General features: G+C 46.3%; 1 protein-coding gene across 3 annotated transcripts in view; it reads right to left on the bottom strand.

The window, feature by feature from the left end:
- Pak (serine/threonine-protein kinase PAK 3-like protein) overlaps positions 1-17,479 on the bottom strand; it is a 41,483-nt gene that overhangs the window by 10,655 nt on the left and 13,349 nt on the right. For 2 of the 3 annotated variants that reach the window (XM_077658246.1, XM_077658247.1), the window contains exons 4-10: positions 12,122-12,388; positions 10,278-10,351; positions 10,047-10,136; positions 8,530-8,616; positions 3,483-3,716; positions 2,670-3,039; positions 85-419 (exon numbers count right to left, since the gene is read on the bottom strand). In XM_077658246.1, coding sequence (XP_077514372.1) covers positions 85-419; positions 2,670-3,039; positions 3,483-3,716; positions 8,530-8,616; positions 10,047-10,136; positions 10,278-10,351; positions 12,122-12,388 — 1,457 coding nt within the window. The remainder of the gene's footprint in view (positions 1-84; positions 420-2,669; positions 3,040-3,482; positions 3,717-8,529; positions 8,617-10,046; positions 10,137-10,277; positions 10,352-12,121; positions 12,389-17,479) is intronic. The other variant, XM_077658248.1, reaches the window with a different exon arrangement.

The raw sequence follows: 17,479 nt of genomic DNA, 5'->3' as shown, positions 1-17,479 counted from the left end.
CTAGAAACTAATCACAATTCTTCTTTGGACAGAAAAAGAACAGCCAAAGCAAACCACACAAAGGCACAAGCAGCTCCCACTCACCTTGAGCAGCTCAGAAGCTGAGTAGCGGCGGTCCACATCGACCTCGAGGCAGCGGTCAAGCATGTCTTGGAAGACAGCGCTGAGCTTGTCACGCTCCTTGATCTCAGGTTTGCCGTTGGTGGCAATGAGGTAGAGGGCGCGCAGAGGGTTCTCGTTGAGGTAGGGGGGCTCGCCCTCGACCATCTCGATGGCCATTACGCCCAGAGACCAGACGTCTACCTTGGGGCCATACTGCTTTCGTGTCACCACCTCAGGTGCCATCCAGTACGGCGTGCCCACCATGGTGGTGCGCTTGCTCTGCTCGGGCGAGATCTGGGCGCAGAACCCAAAATCCGCTGCACAGTACAGGAAAGGAAGAGGTTAGATAGCCGATGACAATAACAGCACACCCATAAAAAAAAAAAGGAAGATTAAAGCTAGCAGTGTCTTCAAGTGGACATTTTCATCATCAGAAGCACTTTGTCTCTCCTTGAAGCGCAGCTTCTGCTTCAAAAATAGGACTTAGAGACTGGCATTGCACTATGAGCATGCAAATTCAGTGAAACCTCGTTTAAGAGTACCTCGCAGGATCATAGAAAAACTATGGATTTGTGAATTTCTACGGCGCAAGAGCATCTGGGGCTAAACCAAGGCACAAGGTGTTTTTGTCTTCTCAAGGTGGGGTCAAAGACCCATTTCCCAAGCATTTCACCGAAAGAAGCTGAGTACCAGGCCAGGGGAAAGCGTGTAGGTGTGGGGATCGAACCCCGCACCTCCCGCAAGCAAGTTAGATGATCAAACCACTGGACCATCGCTGCGGTAGAAAAACTATGTGCAAAGCGCCCGCACTACCTAACTGAAAATAGCCAAAATATATCCACTGTCATGGTAAAGGATGATACCTTAGGTATTCCATGAAAGAAAGCACACGCGGAAGCTATTATTAAAGTGGGACAGCAGAAATCCATTGCTTATGTCTGTCTCCGAGGCGGCCTTGCAGCTACTAGTGCAAACTCAAAAGCACTTAAAGTTGGGCGAGCAGGCAAAGCACATCTGATGATTATGGATTTTTATGGCGCGAGGGCGTCTATGGCCAAACAGCGCCATGGGATAAGGTATTTTCGATTACTCAAGGTGGGGTCAAAGGCCCATTTCCCAAGCATTTCACCCTAATGAAGCCAAGCACGAGGCCAGGGGAAAGCTTGTACCCATTGTATCACCAGTGGGTACCCGGCGGCACCGGGGATCGAACCCCGCACCTCCCGTATGGGCAAAAGACATCTATAGTCAGATATAACTCAAAAACAAAGCAGCAGCTTCCTCTCAAAGAAAGCCCTCCAGCCAACGGTGTCAATCGCTTGTCATGGTGTTGCGATTAATCCCCTTGTGCCTGGTAGCATGAAATCATAGAGGGCTGGCAGAGGCTAGGAGATTAACCATAAATTATAGGATTACCCATGATGTCATGACAATCAGTCAACACCTGTGGCTGGAGGAAGCAACTTATTTCTGTAGATCTCAGGGTCCACTTAAAAATCACAGCACAAAACAGCCAGCATATGCCTCTTAGGAAGTAGTGCAAGAATGCCATGCAATACAGCAGCATTACAGGATAGCAATTACAGGTGGCGATGACATTCAACTTGAAAAATGTTTTTTCACGTAGAACGAAAATTGCTCCAATAAGCATCACTAAGTGTAACTACAACCATATTGGCTATGTAAAAAGCCGCATTTGGCACTTTTACTTAGACCACCTCTGTATGAAATTTACGGAAAATCGCACCTTTCCTGTGAATTGAGAATTCTTTTTCATTAATCTATTCTGTTCTATTCGAATGACATTTATATTAGGTGGTAAATGTCCCAGACAGCCAATGAATTGTTTTAGACTGCTAACAAATGTCACATATGCTTTCTGTAAAAATTGTAAAAATGGTACTTTTCAGAATAAAACAAAGACATGAAAATATAAAAATCAAGTTTATTTTTGGCTGCTACTGAAGAACAATGCTTCTAAACTATTCAGAAAAATTCACTGAATAAGAACTAACCTTATATTTAAGTAATTTTTTTAATGAGACCCAGTTTTGCACTGTTCTGAAAAATTCCAAGGGGTGTTGCAAGACCAGAAAATTATTTTTCGCAAAAAAATCTTGATGGAAATTACTTTGGACGGTGCAATAAAGAGCCATAAATTTTCTGTAAGAAATTGGGGAAGGTGGAGCATAAAATCTGGTGCGTTTGGCATGGAATGATCCCATACGAGTCACATGTGGCGCACATCAGCCAAAGTTATAAAAAGTAACTCTAGGCTGACCAAGATTTTTGAGATAGGCATGCAATGGCTTCAGAACAAAAGCCCGCTGGTCTGTAACAGCTGTCACCCCTCAAACTTTTGGCACCACTTCATAGAAAGCAGGGTTCAAAGACGAAGCAAACCATAAGCTGCTAGCCAACCAACTAAGCATATAAAAAAGAAATATGAATTGCAGAGAAAGAAAAAAGGTAACCAGTGCAGGAGGATTATTGTATTTCCAGTCAGCACGACAGCAAAAACATGCAATTTGTGCAATAAAAAGTGGGAGCAAATTGGGGCCACGCACTGAGCTTGACGCTGCCATCCATGCCGAGCAAGATGTTGTCACTCTTGATGTCGCGGTGGATGACGTGGTTGCGGTGCAGGAACTCCAGTGCCTGCAGGACCTCGCGGCAGACAGCAGCAATCTGCCCCTCGTCCATGCACGTCTCAGTGACAACATCAGTCAACGAGCCACCTGCCAGGTACTCCATGACGACCCAGAGCTCGCCGTCGCCCACCAAGTAGCTGTCCAGGTAGTTTACCACGTTTGGGTGCTTGTTCTCGCGCATCACCAGGATCTCATTGATGATGAGCTCCTTCTTGGGCTGCTGTGCCAGGTTCATCTGCTTGATGGCCACCTCTGTACCCGTCGACGTTTCGATTGCCGTGAACACCTGCGAAGAAGCAGAATACACACACCTCTCACATTTCACTTTAAATCTTGTTCGTAGCCTCTGCGGCTTCACTTTCACACCACTCATCAAAAGGTACTGCTTAAGTAACACTACATCCTCTCTTTAAACATACTAACTTGCTCAAAGGCAGTTTTTTCACCTAAAAAATATAACAGATGAAAAATAAGAAAAGCATGCAGGAGATGACACAAGGTTCAGCCAGTATCAGCTACTGACAACGGTGATCATTTGATCATTAAACAGTGAAGGCAGCTATTCATGAAAAAAAATTTTAAATATTTTCAAAATGTCTGACAAATCTAATGAACCTATATCTTGAAGAGAAATGACTCGGAACCAAAAGTTATAAGGTGAAACATGCAGTTCCAAGCCCAACAATTTGAGGTTACGACCCTTTTAGTGCACAACGGAGAGATGCTCACCGTGCCCGAGGCGCCCTGCCCGATCTTCTCCATTTTGGTGTACTTGCGGTTGGGGTCGCCTACGGACACGATGCTGCGCAGCTTCTCCATGATCTCCTCGTCGGTCATCTTCTTCTTGCGGGGCCGTGTCACCGCACCCGGCGCAGCAGCCGTGCTGTTGTTGTTGGCAATGTCGCGCGCATCATAGCCCAGGGCCGCCCCATTCTTATTCTCCTCCTCGATGGGCTTTGTGTACTGCACACAGCAATGCAGCATAATTTCACTGAGTGAACAGCCACTGCAGAAACAACACAGCCACCTCCATAGAAGCACAACTGCAACACCTGGGATCAAACCTCTGAACTTATATCCAGCAGGTGAAAACTACAACCACTGAGACACCGCAGCGAGCGACCTGCCTTGCATATTCGTGCGTACCTATCACCATTCAATGACTAGCAAATTTACTGCTGCTCATCAGCAAAGTTTACCTCCAGACGCACCGGAATCCGAGTGACAGTGCACGATGCACCGAAAAGTTCTATCAAGAACATGTAACTTCGGGTAACGCATTTCAAAGATCATTGGCTGCACAGCTGCTTCGACACGTACTGTCTATGCCAAAAGTAACCACACAACAGGATTTGCTTGTCTGCCGCATAGAGGAGCCCTTATGGAACCCCTCTGTAAGGTGAAAACAAGGGTTTTCCTCGCCTTGCACCAATTTACAGCTTAAGGGGTGCCATAAGTGCTCTGCTACACAGCCAAGAAGCAAACCTCATTGCCTGGTTACTTTTGGCAAAGACGATAACCCTTTAGATTTGCTTTTACAAAAACAGTACAAAAGCATTGCACTTTGGTGTTTCCCATTGACAAACCATGAATATTACTATAAGTTTTACTCTGCGGCATGAAGGACCAAAACAGAAATCATTGGGCATTTGCAAAATCTACAACACGACAGGTCTACAATAACAGGTTTGCAATATATGTTCAATTTGCACAACAATTCTGTATTGTCATAAATGTTGCGGTTTCTGCAAATGATCCACAACCTTTTATTCAGTGAAATGGAATAAGGCATTGATCACTGCCTCTACTGCTCGTCTCCAACAGATAGATTATAGGCTGTATGAGGTTAACTCATGGTATGTCAGTGCTGGCTGACCAGCACAAGTAAGTACTCAAGCTTTTATACATATTTAATTACATGACACAGTCCCAAAGAATGATGTGCAAGGTACTGTCGTGCTCAGTATGACCTGCAACACGCATCACGTGGTACGAGTTCACTTTATGAAGTAGTGCGATTCCAGTTCTACAGAAGCGTTATGCACTCGGCATTTTTGCCGTGTGCCAACATGTATGGCATCGTGCACCAGGGCACATTTATTTGCTGTCAATCGTAAACCAGAGTAAGGTCAATGCCAGTGTGTTGAAGGTGATGCTAAGCACGACTGTACCTCCAACTACCATAAAAAATGGAATATAGGTCGAACTTTTTTTCAAAAACCGATAGCGAAAAGTCGACCCCCGTCTTATATACCGGTCATTGGCAGAAAAACTGCGGAAGTCTTGCAACAATGGGCGGATGAAGTCAACAGCCTCCATCACCATCGCCATCAGCAGCAGTGCGACGTGCACCGCCATTTTGCGTTTCCGTTGTTTGGTTAAAGCCTGCTTTTTCACATTTTGTTTCAAAATTAGCAAAAGCCGGCGGCAATTCACCGTCACCTTCAAGAAAAACGCGACTGATACGCGGAAGCACACGGCAACCTGGCGGCACAGCGCGAATTTGGAGTATCCGAAATGAGCATTCAGTACTGGCGGAGGCAGAAGCTGCGTATTAAAACTTGCAGCAACAAAAAGAAAACATCATTTCGTGGGCGGACCGCAGCGTATCCAGAATTGGAAGGAAAGGTTGCGCTGCGTGCAAGATCACTGCCTCTGACTGCAAAATGCATCCGCGTGAAAGCGGTAGAGATCGCGCGTGCCTCTAGACTCACGAGGGCACAATTCAAAGGCTCGCCATCCTGGGTGCGGCAGCGATTCATGAAGAAGAAAGGCTTTGCTCTACGGCGCCGTACTTCTGTGTGCCAGAAACAAACACGCGGGTCGATGGGCACGCGATACTGTTAAATAATTGGCCAGGTGTACATACGAGCAGCATTTAAATGAAAATAAATACTGTCACCATTGTGCAACCTGTCGAGTCGCATTTGTTTCAAGGTAAGGGTGTCTTTCGGTACTTTTTTCATCATTGAAAAAGATTTTTTTCATTTTTAGAATTGCTAAGTTGGAGGGTCGACCTATACTCCGGTCCGACTTAATAGTCCGGTTTTTATGGTATATGCCAGGAATTATTCCTCAACGTTTATAATTATCATACTACAGTGATGTATGTCCCTACTAGCAATGATTTCTGCGACAATGTGACATGAATTTTTCTACGACACTGATCCGAATCTCGCAGCAAGTGTCAATAAAAGCCGTTGCTGTAGCAAAATGCACACACGTGCTAACGCTGCGGTTTGCAGTGGAAAAAAAAAAAGAGAGGAGCAAATAAAAAAGAAAACAGACAAAATCTGAAGGATAAAAAGCACAAGCCATGAGGGCCGAACTAGGTGTCGAAACATCGAATTTTTTTTGTTAGTAAAATCTGATAGTGCTGCATTTTGTGGCTTTTTTGCCGCTGTCCGGTAACGAAAGGTGCATTTATTGCTAAGAGATTTGGATTTGAAGTTGAAAAACTGTTTCCTGCCACTACAATTCAAACTCGGGACTCTCTGACGACGAAATCGGAGAATAGTAACGTAAGCGGCTCAAACGGAAACACTGACTCTTGTGATTGCTGGCCGCAAGCGTTGCACTCCCGCCTAGCAGCAGCCAAAATGAAAACTACTGTCGGCCTGATGTTGAAGGCCTCTATCAGCCGTCGTCATTTCGTTTACGTCTGCACCAATGTAACGCTGGATCCCGTTCCCGATTCAGACAACGAAGTTCTCGCAAAGAATTGCGGTCTGTATTCAGCGACTTCAACATTACACAGCATGCAATATTTTTGAGGGCTGAGGCAGCGGGTCTGGGAAGAAAGTCCGAGCACAGAGGAGTCAGCTGGGTCGCTGTCACCACCGAGCCACCGTCAATACCTATGTGTAGCAACTGGTACATGCGGGCATATTTAAATTCTGGTAGGGCTGGTTATGCAGCACAGCGACTTGGTACGTTGACAAAGTGAACACGCCGAGCGGTGCGTTCGCTAATGTCGAGCCACGCTGAACATTGGCTGTATATACACAGCTCTTTTTCCTTGTTGCAGTTGCGTGCCACTGCACGAACTTAGTCCAAGGAGCACTTAGAGAGGCACTTGGAGGTCCTCTGCTGCTCCGCCCTTGTAATCGAGGCACATAACGAAATCATGCAGGCACACCGAGCGCATAGCTCTGAAGCAACACAAAACATACTGAAACCCAGCTGGCTGCCTCTTGCGCGCGCCACCAATTGGAGGTTTTCTTTGACTTCCCAACATTCAGATTGTCTTTTTTTTTTCATCTTCCTCGTGTGATAAAAGTGCACTGGTGGTTTTAAAACAAAACTTATATACTTAATACCGATCAAACACATAACCTTCGTGCACGTTTGTCAGCCTCAGAGATCTGTGCGTAATTTCTCCCATTTCATCATCATGCTTGCTTGCACTTGTTGCATCATGCTTGCTTGCTCTTTTCTACCTTACAAGAGCTTTGTTTTCAGAAAGAGTAAAATGAAAAAGAAAATTGGTTTTTGGGGAAAGGAAATGGCGCAATATCTGTCTCACATATTGAGCAACACCTGAACCACCCCATGGAAGGGATAAAGGATGAAAGAAGAAAGGAAGAAAAGAGGTGCTTCAGTGAAGGGGAATAATTTCGACCACCTGGGGATCTTTAACGTGCACTGACATTGCACAGCACATGGGTGCCTTAGCGTTTCGCCTCCATCAAACGCAGCCGCCGTGGTCGGGTTCGAACCCAGGAACTTTACCCGCCGCGGTGGCTCAGTGGTTATAGCGCTCAGCTACTGATCCGGAGTTCAGAAAGAGTGGTGTTTTTGTGTTCAGGAGCTGGTATTCTATTTATACAAGGCAACTTCTATTTCTCCTCTGTGTCCCTTTAAGCTGTCAGCACGTAAACTGAATGCCACTCCGACTTTTAGGGCAACTTAGAAACAGCAGAGTGTTGCATGCATCAAGAGCCTCGAGGCCACTACTAAGTCAACACATTTTTCTGGCCGGAGGCATACTGGCTGCTCAAATTATTTGGAATAATTTACATATTTAAATTATAAGCCACAGAAAACCTATGAATTACTGGGAATTACAAATAAACTGCTTTCATGCAAAAGAAAACTTACTAAAACATATTGTGTTGGTACTGTGCTAAGATACCATTACAAGGAAGACCTGTGTACATCAGCCAATCATGTGGGTTCTATCAAATGACCCAAATTTGTGGTTGTCCATCTTTTAAAACTGACAATTCTACATTTGCTGTTCTTATCTGAATCTTCTCATTTTGCCAAATTCCTATTACTTAATTCGCATTCCATTTGATCACAATAGCATGTACTACCAGTGTATGAAATGTAATTCATATGACATGCTCTTTCCCATTTCTGCATCCACCCAAGCAGGAAGCTGGCACAATTCAAGCTTTGACATGAACAGGCACAATAGATAGAAGTGATTAATGCCACACCATGAACTGAGCGATAACACAGGAAATGCATTCGCATTTAATTTTTATGTAGGCAGTGTGACAATATGTTTCCAAAGTAGATTCGCACTTGCAGGGTCGCGGTACCTGTTATCATGAGACAAGCCACGTTGCCCTCCATGCCACAGGCTGTGTAATGAATGATCATGACTTTCACAGAGGCTCGAGAGGTGGCAATATAATGACAAAAGGCAACATTTGCAGAATACAAGCTCAGACCACTCAGTTTACCTAGAACACGAATTCTTGTGCAACCCCAAATTTGGAGGAATGAGCTTGTGAATCAGGAAAGCAGAGGTACAAGAGTTTCTCACGATAGACTTGGTCTTGTCTGGCCGGGTGGCGATGGGGGGCGGCGGACCGGGCTCGTCGTCATCTTCCTCGGGAGAAGACGGCTCCTGCTGAGAGTGCAAAGAGGTCAAGCTCAGTGCTGTGGTTACACCTTCACAGCAGATTCCCAAGAGAGCTAGCGATATGAAACACCCCCCAAACTACACACCGCAGTTCCCTCGCCACATCAACAGCAAATGTTGGCACGAAATTTCTGCATGGAAGCTGCACTCCCGCTCTATCAGTGCATTTAGCATGCATGCATATTGCAACGGCAAAAGAGGATGAAGAGGCCGTGCTGCAGGAAAGGCACGAGAACGAAGCGCGGCGCGAGCACATGAGTGCGAAAACATGAAATAGAAGGACAGTTAGTCGGCGGTTTGTCGGAGAATCCTGAGTTCGTGTCTTCCTGTGCCATCCCACACCGTAACAATATGCATCTAAATTTGCCGACTATACTTCAAATGAGCAATGGAACATTCTGGAGAAAGGGAATGCGACAGCCGTACATGCAATATCTATACACTTTCCAACAGCTTTTCTTGGCAATGAAAGGAAGGCTACAAGGGTGGAGCGTCCGTTAAGTGTGTTATTCTGCCAAATACCTCAGCCGCATGACAGTGCGCCTGCCCACCTGGTGTGTTTCTCTCCTCACAATAACTTTATTCTGGCGCTAGAGCAGCTGGTGCTATCTGTTGAAGCTTCTTGTAACTAGACATGCCTAGTAAGAACTGCAGATTGGGCGAGTTGGTAACAATTCATGATGATTCAACAACGCAAACAAACACGACATAGTAAATGAAGGTGTGTATCTTCTTTTACTCTGTCTTGTTTGCTTGTGCAGTTGAATCATCATGAATGCCTAGTAAATTTGCTGTAATAATGAAAACTGCTTTATATTCGACTTTCAACAGTGAAAGCTGACAGTTGTGTTAAAAATATTCCTTAAATAATGAATACTGATGATATACTATGTTACAGGTTTAGGTTTATGGGAGTTTAACGTCCTAAAGCGACTCAAGCTATGAGGGACGCCATAGGGAAGGGCTCCGGAAATTTTGATCACATTGGGTTCTTTAACATGCACTGACATTGCACAGTACACGGGCCATCGAAATCCGACCACCGCAGCCAGGATCGAACCCGCATCTTTCGGGTCAGTAGCCGAGCACAATAACCACTAAGCCACCGCGGCGGCATATACTATGTTTTAAGAGAAAACTAATAACTGCGAACGGGAACTATATTCCGCTGTGCAAGAAGAGAGGGCAGGACGTGTTTCGGCTCCCTAGCTTCCGCTGAATGGTGAGAACTATAGGATATATAAAATGCACTAATTTTCTGGAAGGCAAGGGCAAAAACAACGCAAGAACTACCAAGAATCCTTGATCAGAGTTCTAAGTGTGCCACCTCTGTGACTGGCATTCACGTTTAATAATTAAAAGGAAGTTGCAGTACCACATAAAAAAGAAACAGGCGCAATGTAAGCAGGAGCACTAACCTTATAGATGATCTTCTCGGAGACATTCCTTCGGGGCTCGTGAGGCGACAAGAACTTGGGTGCATTTTCTGGCTCAGATATGCTGTCCTCCTGTAATGCCAAGAGCAAAGGGTTGCAGGAGGTTAATGCCTTGGTGTGCGCCCTAACTGACTGCCAGCTTCAACAGCAGGCACGCACAAGCCATCTGTGCAGAACAACACAGATAGGCTCGTAACCATGGCCCTGACTCACCGAGGTGGATGATCCAATCACCGTCGTCGCGACAGCATACTTGTCTCCCAAGTAACTTGGGCGGGGAGAAGGGTCTGCAAGAAGGTGACAAAGAGCACTGAGAGTGCACTTCACATGACCTCACTACCTCACTGCCATGATCAAGGCCCCACCGCTGCGAGTTTACCTTTCTTTGGTCTCAACCTCACTGCTGGCTCAAGATTTTCTACAGACTCTGTGTTCTTCATGGGTTCCTCCTCTTAAATTGAATGATAATAGCATGTAGCCCAAGGAGTTCTACAGGCTCAGCCTTGTTCATGGAATCCTCCTCTTAAGTCGAATGATAATAGTGTGTGTAAACAAAAGCTCTGTCAAAAAAAATTATGAGCACAGTTGCTATCACCCTCACCCTTATCAGGTATCTAAAGTAATGGGTAGCAATAGTTGCATGGTCATCACTACACCAGTCAATGGTGATGGACCTGCTATAGCTGCTGTCTGAAGACATCACTTGTGCCGAAAGACAATTTTCAGACATAACATGCCAACTGTGGTAGCTGAAATTTCAATGGACAAAAAAGGAAAAAAAAAAACAGACAAGCATTCTGAGGAAAGAAAACAACAAGGAAAATGAGCATGCTGCAGCACACAAAAGAAAAAGAAAAATGGCACCTAAATCTACGCATATATAAAGCGAAAACAAGACAAGAAATCTGAAATAGAGAGGAGAGAATTGTGGGAATAGGAAAAGGAATAAAAACGATACCACATCAAATGAAGTTTTAGGAGTATAAACAAGAAGCGGGGTTGGAAGAAACAATGCCAGAGTGTTACGTACGTGAGATCTGCCACAGCTCTAAAAGCTCAGCTGGTGAGTTCCAGTGTAAAGCAGGTGGAAAGTAAGGAGGTGAAGAAACAAAAGGCGTGGGGTGGGAACACATTAGAAAGAGAAGAGCATGACACAGTGAGAGGGCAGGCAAACATTGGAAATAAAGCCACATAAGTAATAAGAACTCACAGAGGCAATGGCACTAGGAGAATGAACCTTGCAATACTCTCCCCCAAAATGACAACACAGTGCTAACCAATCCCAATGCGCCAGTGACAAATGACCTCAATGGAATAGGCCAATGCACACCACAATTTTCTGTGGCCACTGACTACAGTGGCCATCAGCTTTATGAATGTTCACAATTCAGCACAGAAATTAGTTCACAGGTGTTCACGACTGGCCAGAGTAGATGTACACTAATCAAAAGAGCACTCAAAAAGCAACACTACAATAATAGGCAACAGTTTTTGGACTACAATACCTATTATTACAATACCTGTAGACATTTACTCATCCACACTTTTGCAAAAAAAAAAAGAAACGTCAGCTCCACAGGCTGTAATAGATAAATGATCTTCTATATTTGTTGCGCGCTGTTTTTTATTTTTGCAATTTCTGTTTTATCTTTTCCACCCACTGCAATGAATGAGAAGAGCAACCCTACACCAGTGCCACAACAGCGGCAGCAGCAGACAGAGAAGAAATCTTTTAAAGCGAAAGCCTTTGTTGGCTTATGAGTGGCATGGACGGAAGTTGTAGACAGAGGCTGTCCACACAAGTGTCCGCACAACTGTTAATTATAAATTGTATGATAAATAAAATAATAAGAAAATAAAATTGGGTTCTAGGTGGGAATCGAACTGAGGCCGCCGGCATGCAAGACAGGGACGCTGCCACTCTGCCACAACACTTCCACATTTGAAGCTCAATAAAGGCGCGTCTAGTGAATGCACAGTTCTTTAAAAACCACAAATCTCCACTGCCACAGTGCCAGAGGAGTGCTTCTTCTAAAGGACTGCTCGCTGAGACTCACCAAGTGTCCGGTTCATGGTCATGTACTTGGAGGCTCCTTTGTCCTTGGTGGAGGCATCGTACCAGTTGAGCACGTCCAGCACAGCCTGGGGGTTTTTCTTCTGCTCCAGCTTGGTGATGTTGGAGTTCTGGAGCAGTCGCGCCCATGAATCTGGCATGCCTGTGAACTCGCCCGTCACGGCGTCGAAGCCCACGTGCACCGTGTGCTCAAAGTTGGTTGGCGGTGAGATGATGGGCTTCTCAAGCTCCTTGCGCTCCTTCTTGGCACCTGCACTCACATGCAAGCCAGAATCGACATTTTAATGGTCGCACATGCCTCCTGATCTTGTATACATTTAAAGTTTACTACGTACAACTCACTTAATACTGATAGTGAATGCTTTTAAGCTCTTTACGATGGTTTGACATGTAAATAATGGTTACAGATGGGATACCAGAGGCGGAGTTTTAATGCTTAAAAGCATTCATCATCATCAGTTAGGCTAATGATGGCATAGTGGTTCGGGCATTAATTCTAACATATCAAGTCTAATAAGTCTCCACAACTTCGCAAACACAAGCCAGCTAACGCTGGATCATTCTGGTAACAAACTCGCAACCATCCAGTGACTTTTTCTTATCAGCGCATGAAAAATGCGATGGGCAAGTTTGAAGCAGGCTTTCACAACAGCACTGGTAAGCTACTGTTTGAGAAACTTCCAGGAAATTTCCTAAATTACGCTCTGTGTCCAGTTGGGCAAAGCGATATTTGTTGCGGCTGTTGATGTAGTTCCATCGCTGCAGTGGGGCGACCGATGGCGCGAAAACGAAACTAAGCCGCGCTGCACGAGGCGCAGCTGCGCGAGCAGGCTTTGACACTTATGTTTCGTCATCCGATTTTTGCTTTCCCATATGGCTAAAAAAAAACTAAAACCGTGTGGGGTTAAAGAACGACGCGACTGCAGGAGCGCACGCTTACCCGCCGAAGCTTCGCTCGCCCAGCTACCTTCCGCAAGCCCCGTATCAGTGCGCGCCGCGTCTGCTAAGCAGTCGAAAACTATAGCAGCTATGTGCTGGTTCGCTTTCGTCGCCGGAGCGTTCACAGGCAGTCGTCTATCGACTGTCTCACGGTACGGAGCAATGACGCGCCACGCGGTCTTTCCGATCCGCGAGCGCGCTTTTGAAGCGTGCCAGATGTTAGACTGCGAGTTCGGGGCAAAAGGAAAATCCACGATTTTCGAACATTCGTTAAACACTTCCAGCAGCAGATACGTCGTCAGTATCAAATAAAAAATACTCTTCAGAAGCTTACATCCTATTCCGCGTATCCGCCAACCTCTACTTTCTGTGGCACAGTCGTGGGAGCCACGAGTGCACGCCCGCCGCCGCCAACTTTTGAAGGAACCCGCAACTCCTCTGACGAGCGCGCGAGCCAACGACGAGCGCGCGAGCCAACGCGGAGCCCGATGCCCAGAGCTTGCGCTAATAGCATACACCGCACTACCACACAAAGTTCCTCAGGTATATTCGGTCATGAGTTTTTACCTATCAGCTTCAACAAAAACATTGCTGCAAAGAATTATTCGTCCAGGCTGGGAGTACGCTGAAAGCGGCGCGCTGACGCATGGCTGACGCGACCCGCCATGCCCGCCAGCCATCTCGAGCGGGCCACGTGAGCTACAGCAGCCAGCGCAGCATTCGGTTTCGGTTTTGTTCCCATCAAAGTTCGTTTCAGACCGTGGAGGAAAAAAACTGAGGAGGGAGCGCGACGCCAAGCGGCAAGCCTTCGCAAGCCAAGCGCTCGTGAAGCCGCTCCCTCCCCCGGTTTTTCGCTCTCCCGGTCAGTCCTGTGTTTTGGTGTTGGTATGTTTTAGTGCGCGCGTCTGCGCGACCCGTGGCGCGGGCGTCTACAGCAAGGAAGTTCATCTTCAGTCAGCCTGCCGCGCTAATCCGCGCATGCGCGCGCCCAGCGGCGCTAGATATCACCGCACGCTATCACGTGGCGTGGTTACGTGGGGGGGGGGGCGGACTTTGACCGACTCTAATGCATTTTTACTTTGTACGACTAGGCTTCAGGTCTCTCGCTGGATGCTCCCTCCTCAGTTTTTTTTTTTCCCCTCCATGTTTGAGACCCTCTGCGGTAGATGTGGCGCAGAGTGAGCAAAAATTCGACTTAGTAGCAGCACATAGTAGAATTACCCATTTTGGCGCGGTTAGGCGAAAATGGAGCAGCAGTTCCGCCACTGCTAAGCTACACCACTTCAAAATGGCTATCATGGAGTTTTATCCGTCTGAACGTCACGAGTCTTGAATCAAACAGTGGCAAAAAAAAAAAAAGAGCCCCAGGTCAGGTGTTTCAGTATCGATGGCAGATGAAGGTGCTAGCCAAAATTTTTCCTTCCTTTTTACTATTATTTTAATAAAAAAACTACCACCAACAGAGGCAAAATCTTAAAATCCAATTTTCGGCGCCAATATATGCGTATTTTGCTGCCAAGCACCAACATCGCCAGATAAGTCACAGCATCCATTTCTAAAATTGAAAATTGGTTTTCAGGAAAGGAAATGGCGCAGTAATAACAGTCTCACATATACCGGTGGACACCCGAACCGCGTCGTAAGGGAAGGGGTAAAGGAGGGAGTGAAAGAAGACGGGAAGAGAGAGGTGCCATAGTGGAGGTCTCCGGAAATATAACTTGGGGTTCTTTAACCAGCACTGACATCGCACAGCACACGGGCGCCTTTTGCGTTTCGTCACGATAGAAACGCGGCCGCCGCGGTCGGGTGCGAATTCGGGTACTCCGGCTCAGTAGATGAGCGCCTTAACCACTGAGCCACCGCGGTGGGTACCAAGAAGAATTGGATGGAGTTATCCTCATTGTCACTTTAAAGGGGCTGTGAAACACTGCTTGAAGGGATGCTGGCTATACTTCAAGTGAATTCTTTATGTCACACAGACACTGACTCAAAAAGAATTACAGGAATCGACGCATAGGAACGGGAGTTATTCAATGAACAAATTTCAAAGTACAAGCAAACAAAAAGCAGCCCTCAATTTTCACTGTGCTTCCCATTCCCATTTCAGTCTTCCAGTGACGACATTGGGTGGGTAGTGGGGCGACGGCGTGCTGTATGCACAGACACTGGCAGGAGGCGCTGCGGCTCCCTTCACCTTAGAGGGGCCATGACGGCCTGTTTTCCCGCATACCCTGCTTATCGCCTTTAATTCCCAACAGGCTAAATTACAATTCCTCGAATTTTTCAGTTGATTCTGTGCGGTAAATATTTTTAAAACAAATTTTTTCGTTTCTTCTGCGAACTCCTTGCTGGTCCGGCAACCTCTGATCGCTGACGTCACGAGGGCATACACGCCCTCGTCGTATGCTGCGAGCTGTAGAGGTGCTTACATGCACACCGTAGACAGCGGTCGCTCGAAAAGCTTTTTCTTTTAGCTTAGCGAAATAAAATGCATTTTCCGTGTTCTCTTTTGGGAAGCCTTCAACTTAGTACGCGAGCTGAGTGATCCTTGGGAAAGCGGACTTGCTCATGGTGCCCATTTTCCGATTGTTGAGGAAACAGAAATCGATGGACCCCTGCTTTATTATTTTTGTTTAGAAGCATGCTTTTCGAGTGTGGTCTCTTTTAAACAGTCAAGTGCTCCCGTATGTGAAAAGCGGCACGTGCCGTGCATGCCTTCGCCGATGTGTACCGTGAAAGCCGCGGCGTTTTGTATCTAGCTACCAAGTTCTTGTCCGCTATTCATTGGCTCGATAATCGCCACGAAGTTCGCCCACTCATCGGATCAGTATGCTCAAGATGTCCATGTTCAACAATACTGAATGCGTACCATGCCAGCGATGTCTGTAAAAAGGTTGCCCAGTAGAGGCCATCATTTGCCAGCAACAAAGCTTGCGGAGCTGAATGTGGCTACAAAGCATGAACTGCCCCGTCTGTCAGATTAATTCCTTGTTGTTGGCGAGCTATTTGGTGCTGTGGATTGGTTGCAAATACTTAAGGTTCTGTGCTATGCACTGACGCTCCCCATTTGCTTATGAAGCCAAAAGAGCATACATAACCACGTACTGCCGCGAGTGGAATAATATGAACCATGCTTCGGTGCTCAAACCGTTCTGCCACATCGCATAACAGAAATAGAAATGTTTGCTCCATTTACGTGCAAGTGCAAAAGTAAATTTTACTTGTATATGCATGAAAAATCTGTTAATATTTTTCAGGTAACTTTGACCGCCGAAGTGCTGTCCAGACTTTTTTTTTGTCCACGACATACATAGCAAGCGCGGCCGTTATTGCATTCCTCCAATTAATGCAGTCGTCACCATGGCGGAGATAGTGGCTGGAAAAAATTATTCAGATAATGCACGAAATTAGTCCGCAAACTAGTGAGTCGATCGAATAACATAAAGATACACTGCTCTAAACCCGATGCTTATAACCACCGACGGATTCTACCAAGCTGTGTGCTGAGCGCTGTTCGAAAGAAGTAGCATGCCAAAACTGGTTTATATACAGGCTTCAAGCATTACACGGAACGCCCGAACGAGAAACTCTCCAGCATTGACGTGAATCGCACAATATTTGCTTTGCACTGATGCCTTGAACAAAAACTGGAGGGTATACTTAAGATCCGCCTTCAGCATATGACGTGATAGCGCAATGGGGTAATTCCCATATATGCAGGTCATTCTCTACTTTACGTTCATAGATCTGTGGGATTCCTCATACCCATCCTGGTGCAGTGGTGCAGCGGTTACGCACTGCGCAATTGCCCTGTGATGTCAGGTGCTCCCAGTGGTAGGCCTTGTGTGGCCCAGGTTGCTCTTCCCGAGCGACCAATCGTTAATTTAACTGCCACCTGCCACGGTGGGCAGTTTGCTCACTATCTGGTGGACAGGTTGTGATGACACCGCAAGGTCGCGTGACCTAGGTGGCCCACCTGCCTCCTAGGTTGCTCTCTGAGAACCACCTGCCAAAGCCATGCTCCTTATTTTTTGCTCACAACGCCGACACCGGATTTTCTGGTGAACGAGCCAGACTTTAACGCTAAAAGAGCAGACCTTTGAGCACATAAGAAGCTTGTGAGTGTCACAGGCAGCATTATTGAAACAGAAAAATAAATTCCCCATAAGAGCCACAGCATATTGGATGCTGTTGGTATAGAGTTCTGACGTCGTGATGAGTTCGGTGAGTACATTATTAATTAGGCGCTGTAGTGAAACTGTATAATCTCCTGATGGGTGCATACGTCGACCCCAGTCACACTGCTGAGTGTACTTTCAGGCACTTAATGCCATTGAACGTGCCCGTGTGGCACATGTGCTACGGTGTTTTGCCCTCAGGAAGGGGAATGCCTGCAGTATAC

Source organism: Amblyomma americanum, chromosome 3, assembly GCF_052857255.1.
Source record: "Amblyomma americanum isolate KBUSLIRL-KWMA chromosome 3, ASM5285725v1, whole genome shotgun sequence".
Taxonomy (NCBI): Eukaryota; Metazoa; Arthropoda; class Arachnida; order Ixodida; family Ixodidae; genus Amblyomma; species Amblyomma americanum.
Note: the sequence above shows the minus strand (reverse complement) of the source record. Positions and strands in the feature narration are given on the sequence as shown.